This window comes from Mytilus trossulus, chromosome 12 (assembly GCF_036588685.1).
Source record: "Mytilus trossulus isolate FHL-02 chromosome 12, PNRI_Mtr1.1.1.hap1, whole genome shotgun sequence".
Classification (NCBI taxonomy): Eukaryota; Metazoa; Mollusca; class Bivalvia; order Mytilida; family Mytilidae; genus Mytilus; species Mytilus trossulus.
In genome coordinates this window covers 11,738,910-11,749,170 of record NC_086384.1, presented here as the reverse complement: position 1 = coordinate 11,749,170, position 10,261 = coordinate 11,738,910, and the positions used below count along the sequence as shown (strand labels likewise).

Sequence of the window (10,261 nt, the reverse complement as noted above, 5' to 3'; positions counted from 1 at the left end):
GTGAACACTGATTTGATCTTACCGTGGCAAAGAAATGTATAACTAATCATCGATCTATGGGTGATGATAAAAGGAGATGATGTTTTTTATTTATAATATTGAATTTCAAATTTGAACTTTGGTGGATAGTTGTTTCATTGGCAATCATACCACATCTGCTTTTTTTCATATCGTATGGTTTAAATAGAAATATGACTAATCTGACAGATAATCCCTTGCTTAGACAGAATGTTCATACAGCTGGATGTATACATACAAAGCCTCGTATGGTCAGAAGGGGGAATTTTGCCTATACATGATCATACATGTACCAAGCATAATCATGATAATTAATGACATTTTCATATGGCAGTCCATATAAATATCTCCTCTTACTTTGCATAACTTTCATAATTGATACTTGTCTGTATGTTGAGTTCTCATCCGTATTATGCTTGAAATATTTGCCAGTGACCATTCAGTATGCACAAATTAAATTTTCATTATTTGCAATATATAAAAAAAGTAATTTTTGGGACTTTTATTTGTTTGACTATGTGGTATACAGGTATGGGTTTTTGGTAATTGTACGGGGACATAATTGTTATCTTCTATGTAAATTCGTCTTTGGTGAAGAGTTGCCTCATAAACAATGATGAAACAACGAAGTTGCGCAAGGTATGTTTTGACCCGTCCGTCCGTCCGTCAGTGAGTCTTGTTTCTTGTCATCACAACTCCTCTCAAACCGCCCAACAGAATTTCATGAAAACTTTTTAGATAATAAGGACATACTATGTAGATGTGCATATCTACAGGAAATTATGATTCAATTTTTTTCTTCTTAGTTATTTTATTTCTCCAGTGACAATGTGGGGGAATGACTGCCAAAGCGGGGTTGGCTTCAGTTATTCTCAATATAATCAACCAATGAGCCCGCAAGAGATTTTTGAATATATGATCGATTAACAATGATACGCTTGCAAAGATAACTGTCTAGTAGGGTATCCATTTTTCGGTGCATTACGTTTGCGCGCATTACCATTACATTTGCGCACATTACCATTACATTTGCGCGCAAAAATCATTACGTTTGCGCGCAGCTTTTGATTACGTTTGCGCGCATTTTTTTGACAGGTAAACTCAGGTAAAATACATGTAATAATACTTATCTATTTATTAATTTGTTTAATAATTACCATTATATGTACCCGTTTCGTAAGTCTAAGTCCTCTGTTCACCAACGAGGAGGTGAAAGTGTGATTTCGAGCAGTATAACTCCGTTTTATTATGCACATGCACGCGCACTATTCCAAATAGTAGAAATATGTACATATATGATTCCTTTTTGTTTGTTTTCAATTCTAAGACATCCATTGTGTTGTGAGCGCCATCTCTTGACTTTGGTAGAGTTTGGGTATTCCTTGTTCCTTTTGCGGTAGATAGCCATGGTCAAACTCTTCTTGTCTTTTTTCAATATTTTTTCTTCTTCTGAATGAAGTTACATGTATGCCTTAAGCTAAAACGAGGATATTCATGATCACTTTATTCTTAGTTTTAGAATTCTATATGACCGAACAAAATATTATTTTAATTAACAAATATTTTCAAAATTAATAATTCAAAGTCTCATTTATCATGAAAATAAAAAAAAGATATAGTCATTTATAATTAAATGTAATATTTATTTATATTTTTACCTGAGTTTACCTGTAAATGAATGCGCGCAATTGTAATCAAAAGCTGCGCGCAAACGTAAAACTTTTTAATCCCCAAATGCGCGCAAACGTAGTGCGCCCCAATTTTTAATGAAATAAAAGTTTCAGCAAAGTACATGTATGAAGATCAAATATTCTAATAAACTATAAATCGAATCTTTTTAAGGATTTTTAATTCGTTAAAGCTTGATCACACGTACATTTGTATTTACGCAGTTTCCACGCCAACACTGTTGTGTTTAGCTTTTCGTGTGTCAAAACAGCATATTGATCAGGACATACAGCGTGTTTCAACAATACCTTTTAGAAATCCCCAATTTATATTGTTCATGAAATATTAGTCTTTTGATAGTAAAACAATTATTATAGCATTTGGTTGAGGTCAAAACAATGGTATATCGACCTAGAGAAGAATATCAACCTTAGTCACTATGCTTTTTTTTCTTATGTCGATATAACCTCGTATCAACCTCATACAAAGGCTTTTATTCTGTATGTTTTTGGCCACTTGAATAAATATAATAAAAAGGTCAACCGGAACATATATCATGGTATTGCGATTTGATCGTCATTAAAAAAAAATTTTAGATAAAAAAACAATGTTTATGTTTTTTTTTTTAGGGGAGGGCAGACTTTATAGTTATTTGAATATGTTTAGAAGAGGAAAACAGTTGGAACCCATATAAACACCCCCAGTATAGACTATACTGTATAGTGAAAACACGTGGTATTCATATAGCTGTAGAAGATCAGTTATTACCTTCTAATAATATACATGTAGTGAGCTTTCAGATAAAGGTATGGTACAAGTTTTTTACAAAGTATAAATATTCCTTTCTGCAACATATTTATATGTCTTGTCAAACCAAACCAAAACAGCACTAAAATATAACACAAAGATATTAATCAACTTCTACTAGCATATCAAATACATAATTAAAATAGAGTCTTCAAGTTTATAGAACATATAATACATATACTAATGTAAATAACAATTTAATCTTTTACTTTTTGTCTGCTGGGCAGTTATCATAGTGATCACTATGGTATTCGCTCCGTAAAACACATTCCAGTAAAATCTTATCACACTCGCACAACTTTTTGTGCTGATAGGCACCTGAAATTATAGACATCAAAATTATGATAGTTGCATGTAGAAGTTTCAATTGACGGTAATAGACCACTTTCGAGTTCATCCGTCACCGGCAAAAACTCGTCAATTATACACGCCTTTATGACGTCATTTACCAGATAGAGGGGCTCGCCTGTATCCCTGCACTATTTACGTTCATCAAGCGTCTTAGTGATCGTCTTTGTGCAGGATAAACTAGAAATAATGGTTGCTCTGTAGGTACTTACTGACATTTCCCTAATGACATCAGTGTTGATTGTCAATTTTGAGAATTCAATTTGCCGAATAATTCGTACAATATAGAATTATAGTTTTCCAACCACTCGCTCAACATTGGAAGGAAGTGACGACGCCCCCAAACGCACAAATGACGATGATAAAGGCGGGTATAATTGACGAGTATTTTCCGGTTACGGATGAACTCGAAAGTGGTCTATTAGGAAGTATTAGTATCGAAAGACATTGTTTACTGATTTTAAATTTTTTGACAGAAATTAGAATAGATAGAGGAAACTGTAAATATCAAAGACAAGTGTTAAGCAAAATGAAATCTACAAATAAATCGACGCTGTCGAACTTGTGAAATCCATTAAAGGAGTTATAGCCCCTGAAAGACAATGTTTACTATTTTTTGGTTTTTTTCCAAATTCATAAGGAATGAAAGAGAAATTGTAAATTGTTACACGAATGATGACTTGTATCAGCCTTAACAGTGGATATATCATAAATACAAGTATACAAAAATACTCTATGTAAGATTTACAAATAAACTATGCATGCAATGAAGGTGAATAGAAGCATAAATATAGAAAATGTATAGGATGTATTTTACCAGGTGATTAATTCAGGCTTTTCGGTACCCTTGGTGAGATAGTTAGTCTGTGTAGCAGTGTTGCGACAAAAGGGCAAATGGTGAGCGATATATGTCTTTCGTCTTTTTGTTGGTTTGTTTTTTATTATCGTTTACTTTAAATCTCATTTTGGTTATACATATTTCTTCAACTGTTATGTTATTTCTATGTTCTTTGATCTTTATAATTACATAAAAACTTTTTGTTTTCGCAGAGTTGTCCCCCTTTTATCAATGAAAAACTCACCGTTACATTCAATAGTAGTTCTCTTAAACTGGTAATCATACTTATTAGAATAATAATTTTGTTGCTCCAAGCCAGCATAACAGTCATCATGGGCTTTACAACACCTTAAAAAAATGAAACATTTCCATTTGAAAAACGACCCCTGGTGTAACAACATTAGTCAAATATGAGAGCTGTGATAAAACATTATTTATATATGTTAAGTGTGATAACATCAGGCAAACATGAGAAGTGTAAAACCATAAGTCATACATGAGACGTGTGATAAAATTAGTCAAACATGAGAGGTGTGATACCATAAGTCATACATAAGATGTGTGATAACATAAGTCAAACATGAGAGGTGTGATAACATTAGTCATACATGAGGTGTTATTACATTCGTCAAACATGAGAGGTTATTACATTCGTCAAACCTGAGAAGTATGATACCATTAGTCATACATTAGATGTGTGATAACATTAGTCATACATGAGAGGTGTGATAACATTAGTCAAACATGAGAGGTGTGATAACATTAGTCATACATGAGAGGTATGATAACATTAGTCATACATGAGAGGTGTGATAACATTAGTCAAACATGAGAGGTGTGATAACATTACTCATATTTGAGAGATGTGATAACATTAGTCAAACATGAGAGGTGTGATAACATTTGTCCTACATGAGAGGTGTGATAACATTAGTAATACATGAGAGATGTGATAACATTAGTCATACTTGAGAGATGTGATACCATTAGTCGAACATGAGAGGTGTGATAACATTAGTTCTACATGAGAGATGTGATAACATTAGTAATACATGAGAGATGTGATAACATTATTCATATATGAGGTGGTATACATTAGTCAAACATAAGACGTGTGATAACATTAGTCAAACATGAGAGGTGTGATAACATTAGTCAACATGAGAGGTGTGATAACATTAGTCCTACATAAGATGTGTGATAACATAAGTCAAACATCAGAGGTGTGATAACATTAGTCATACATGAGGTATTATTACATTCGTCAAACATGAGAGGTTATTACATTCGTCAAACCTGAGAAGTATGATACCATTAGTCATACATTAGATGTGTGATAACATTTGTCATACATGACAGGTTGATAACATTAGTAATACATGAGAGGTGTGATAACATTACTCATACATGAGAGGTATGATAACATTATTCATACATGAGAGGTATTATAACATTAGTCATACATGAGAGGTATAGTAACATTAGTCGTACATGAGGTGGTATACAGTAGTCAAACATGAGAGGTATGATAACAGTAGTCAAACATGAGAGGTATGATAACATTAGTCAAACATGAGACGTGTGATAACATTAGTCATTCATGAGACGTGTGATAACATTAGTCATTCATGAGAGGTGTTATACCATTAGTCAAACATGAGAGTTGTGATACCATAAGTCATACATGAGATATGTGATAACATAAGTCAAACATGAGAGGTGTGATAAGATTAGTCATACATGAGGTGATATTACATTCGTCAAACATGAGAGGTTATTACATTTGACAAACCTGAGAGGTATGATACCATAAGTCATACATGAGATGTGTGATAACATTAGTAATACATGAGAAGTGTGATAACATTAGTAATACATGAGAGGTATGATAACATTAGTCATACATGAGAGGTGTGATAACATTAGTCAAACATGAGAGGTATGATAACATTAGTCATACATAAGAGGTGTGATAACATTATACATACATGAGAGGTATGATAACATTAGTCATACATGAGAGGTATGATAACATTAGTCATACATGAGAGGTATGGTAACATTAGTCGTACATGAGGTGTGATAACATAAGTCGTACATGAGGTGTGATAACATAAGTCAAACATGAGAGGTTTGATAACATTAGTCATACATGAGAGGTGTGATAACATTAGTCAAACATAAGAGGTATGATAACATTATTCACAAATGAGAGGTGTAATAACACTAGTCATACCTGAGAAGTGTGACAACATTAGTCATATATGAGAGGTGGGATAAAATTAATCATACAGTAGAGGTGTGATAACATTAGTCATACAGGAGAGGTGTGATAACATTAGTCATAACGAGAGGTGTGATAACATTAGTCATACATGAGAGGCGTGATAACATTAGTCAAACATAAGAGGCGTGATAGCATAAGTCATGCATGAGAGGTGTGATAACATTGGTCCTATACGAGAGTTGTAATCACATTAGTCAAACATGAGAGGTGTGATAATATTAGTCATACATGAGGTGTTATTACATTTTTCATACATGAGAGCCGTGATAACATTAGTCATACATGAGAGGTGTGATAACATTAGTCATACATGAGGTGTGTGATAACATTAGTCATACATGGGAGGTATGATAACATTAGTCAAACATGAGAGGTGTGATAACATTAGTCATACATGAGAGGTGTGATAACATTAGTCATACATGAGAGATGTGATAACATTAGTCATACATGAGAGGTGTGATAACATTAGTCAAACATGAGAGGTGTGATAACATTAGTCAATCATGAGAGGTGTGATTACATTTGTCAAACATGAAAGGTATGATAACATTAGTCAAACATGAGAGGTGTGATAACATTAGTCATACATGAGAGGTGTGATAACATTTGTCATACATGAGAGGTGTGATAACATTAGTCATACATGAGAGGTGTGATAACATTAGTCAAACATGAGAGTTATGATAACATTAGTCATACATGAGGTGTGTGATAACATTAGTCATACATGAGAGATGTGATAACATTGGTCATACATGAGAGGTGTGATAACATTAGTCATACATGAGAGCCGTGATAACATTAGTCATACATGAGATATGTGATAACATTGGTCATACATGAGAGGTTTAATAACAGTAGTCATACATGAGAGGTGTGATAACATTTTTCATACATGAGAGCCGTGATAACATTAGTCATACATGAGATATGTGATAACATTAGTCATACATGAGAGTAAAATCAGACAGTTGCCAAAAAAACCATCATAGTGCAATATGAATTATTATTGTTTTCTTAATATCGTATGTGCATCCTGTTGTTTCTGTTTACGTGATAATAACTCAAATAGCTAGTCTTGATGTATACCGCGTACAGTTATGCTTTGTCCAATATCTTATGCTGAACCCTTGGTTACTTGTTTATTGGGTTACTGGTGTTTGTGTCTCGTAAACGTATACATGTGACATAAAGCCCTGTTGTTCTTATTAAAAATTACTGATTTAAGAAGAAGAAAAAAACAAGAAATCATGTAATATGATTTAAAAAGAAAGCAAAAACAACTGTTTTTTTTTAAAACTAAATCAGTTGATTTCTTTTAGTCTGTAAACAGTTGTACTATACCATTTACCTATCTAAGTTGTCCATAGGTTCTCCATAGCCGCCTTGACCACAATAACATCCATAATCCATAAGTTCATAACCTTTAACCCAGCCACAATAATGAACCATTTCACGAGCTAATTGTGCTACATTTCGTTTCACAATTGTGTGTTTACCTAAAGAAAATGTAATTCTGTAAATAAAACATGCTCGCACAAGAATGTGTCCCCAGTACACGGACTATCATTTGCTATGTTCGGTGGGCCGTGAAAATGGGAGAAAACCTCTAATATGGCATTAAAATTAGAAAGATCATATCATATGGAACATGTGTGCTAAGTTTCAAGTTGATTGGACTTCAACTTAATCAAACACTACCTCGAACAAAAACTTTAACCCGAAGCGCGACGAACGAACGAACGGAGGCACAGATCAGAAAACATAATTAATGCCCCTAAATGGGACATAAAAACAGCAAATATTTTTGTCATCTAAACTCGGTTAAAAAAAAACCTTCTTTATTGTATGCAATGTTGTTTAAATAAAAATGTGGTGATGTGTTAACAGCGCAAGCAAACATTTTTAACTACACCGTATAATGTGTGTGCATGTTCCCTGTCTGCCCATGTAGATCATCACACAGTACAACAAACTTCATCAGACATCAACAACCGACTACTCATTGAAAAGTCTCTCTTTAAATTTAAAAAAGCAAAATTAATGGCACACCATGAAAACAGTCGGAATTGGTGCTAGGTCGGAATAGTGCGCAATCAACCAGATGTTAACACGAAAATAAAAATAGAAAACGGCAAGAGAGCGGTGGTTGGGTGCACAGCCCCCGCCGATTCTTTTTCATCAGTAAAATGGCTCAAAATTACCCGTTTTCATTCGATTTCCTTACTTTAAAATTCATCAGTATTGCTTGAACCATGAAGCAATTTTTATGCAAAAACAAACTGAGATTGCTGTTCGGGGTGAGCCAAGTCTCCGTCTTGAAGGCCTTACTTTGAACTATAATTATTAACATTAAATAAAATGGCTGAAAATTACCCGTTTTCTTTCGATTTCCTTACTTTAGGACTCACCAGTAATGCTTGAACCTGGAAGCAATTTGTTTTACAAACAGTTATTATCTGTATTTAAAGATATTTTTGTTAGAAATCAAACTGGTAAGTGAAAAAAACCCATATTAAGCAAGATAATAGAAGGCAAGATATGTTTTTTGTTTTATCGAGCACCTTGAAATTTCAATATTGTTGAAAGCTGAACAGACATGTATAGAATTACAACAAATGTGAGTGTTTAATGTTTAATGGACATAATATTCTCGTATGATTGGTAGAAGTACTGTCTGGCTAGACACGTTCCGATATCATAAAAGATTCACAATACAAAGGGAACTTTCTCTGCTTAATTGAGCCCCTAAATAAATGTAATTAGTAAAGTTTTATTTAAAATTGTTGAAAGCAAAGTTTCATAAGCGTTCTCGCACTACGACATAGAAAATACTGAATAACAGATGGATGGCCACTCGAAAAAAGACCTAGTAAAACAAAGACTGAAATGGTTCACTTTCGAGAAAAAATTCCGGCAAATGATATATATCACGTATCATAATTGATAATTGTTAAAACTGTAAACTTGTGTTGTTTATAATACAAATTCAAGTTCTTCATGTACATCTTGTCAATATTTCATTTTATTACTTAAAAAAAAAATCTGTACATCACATAAGCACCTTCACATCTTAGATTCAATAAACCATGATTTTTATTTACGTATGAGCTGAAATATTTTGTTAGAAATCCATAAAATGTTAAAGATCTAGTGTAAAATAACTGGTTTCTGTAATTTCATTGGCTGCATGATGAAAAGTTATGAATTAATCACCATACATTTTAAACTTTTCTTTATTCAAACTGAATGTTTTAATCTTTAAGTCTAAATATCTATACACGATTTTATCATATACAACTAGTATATCGTAACCTCTATTGTAAAGCATAACTTGGTAAAACGTAAGAAAACGAAGAAGATGTTGGTACTTAATAAAATTGAAAATGGAAATGGGGAATGTGTCAAAGAGACAGCAACCCGACCATAGAAAACACAATAGCAGAAGATCACCAACTGGTCTTCAATGTAGCGAGAAATTCACGCACCCGGACCTTCAGCTGGTGATAATGAATGCCATACTAATTTCCAAATTGTACACAAGAAAATAAATTAAAATAATACAAGACTAACAAAGGTCAGAGGCTCCTGACTTGGGACAGGCGCAATTTAAATGCGGAAGTTTGTTTAACAATTACAAAAAACCCGATATATTCCAAAAATAGTTCTTTTTTTAATTTAATATTTGAGTGTTTTTTTTTTTATCTCATTGCACGTAATGCGTTACAAAGCTCCTGTGTGATCTTTAGATATCTTTTTTGCAAACTTTTTTTACCCTCCTTTCGATGAAGTTTAACCCATAATATTTTTTCGTCTTAGAAAATCAGAAGATATTATTTTAGATCAATAAATGATTACTGAGACTAAAACCATACTCACCCGAACATACATTCGATTGGCACAAGATAATTACAATGACTGTAGTAAGTATTGGTGCTGTATTACTAACCTGTGAAAGAAAGAAAGAAAACAACTGTTACAATAATTTCCAATAAATTGATTTAGAGTAGTTATAAATTGTGACAAGTATGTGACACAATAATAAAATAAATTAATATTATTATTATCTATTTTATATACTAACAAAAAAAAGAATTAAGAAAAGAAGCGTATCTACCATGTCAGAATATTTAAAGCATTATGATACAAGATGTAGATATGTAAATAAACAAAATGATAATTAAATGCAAAACAAAAAGAATACACATAGATTAGTGCGTTAAATTTACTAAATAACGTAACTATACTAGTATAATTTTTATTATCTTACCATTATGATGTACTGGGACTGC

At 32.7% G+C, this 10,261-nt stretch overlaps 1 protein-coding gene across 1 annotated transcript; it reads right to left on the bottom strand.

Annotated features, from left to right (window-relative positions):
* Positions 1-1,042: 1,042 nt before the first annotated feature.
* On the bottom strand, positions 1,043-9,913 carry LOC134693186 (basic phospholipase A2-like). Its single transcript, XM_063553906.1, has 4 exons — positions 9,849-9,913; positions 7,321-7,468; positions 3,924-4,027; positions 1,043-2,811 (listed from the first exon to the last, which is right to left on the bottom strand). The coding sequence occupies exons 2-4, from the start codon at positions 7,419-7,421 to the stop codon at positions 2,699-2,701; spliced, it is 318 nt and encodes a 105-aa protein (XP_063409976.1). The 5' UTR covers positions 7,422-7,468; positions 9,849-9,913; the 3' UTR covers positions 1,043-2,698.
* Positions 9,914-10,261: the final 348 nt, after the last annotated feature.

Coding starts and splice junctions, on each gene's coding strand:
- LOC134693186 (XM_063553906.1), bottom strand. CDS start 7,421: ATGGTTCATTATTGTGGCTGGGTTAAAGGTTATGAACTTATGGATTAT. Junction 4,028..7,320: donor CCTATGGACAACTTAGATAG/GTAAATGGTATA, acceptor CATTTTTTTAAG/GTGTTGTAAAGCCCATGATG. Junction 2,812..3,923: donor AACTACTATTGAATGTAACG/GTGAGTTTTTCA, acceptor CTATAATTTCAG/GTGCCTATCAGCACAAAAAG.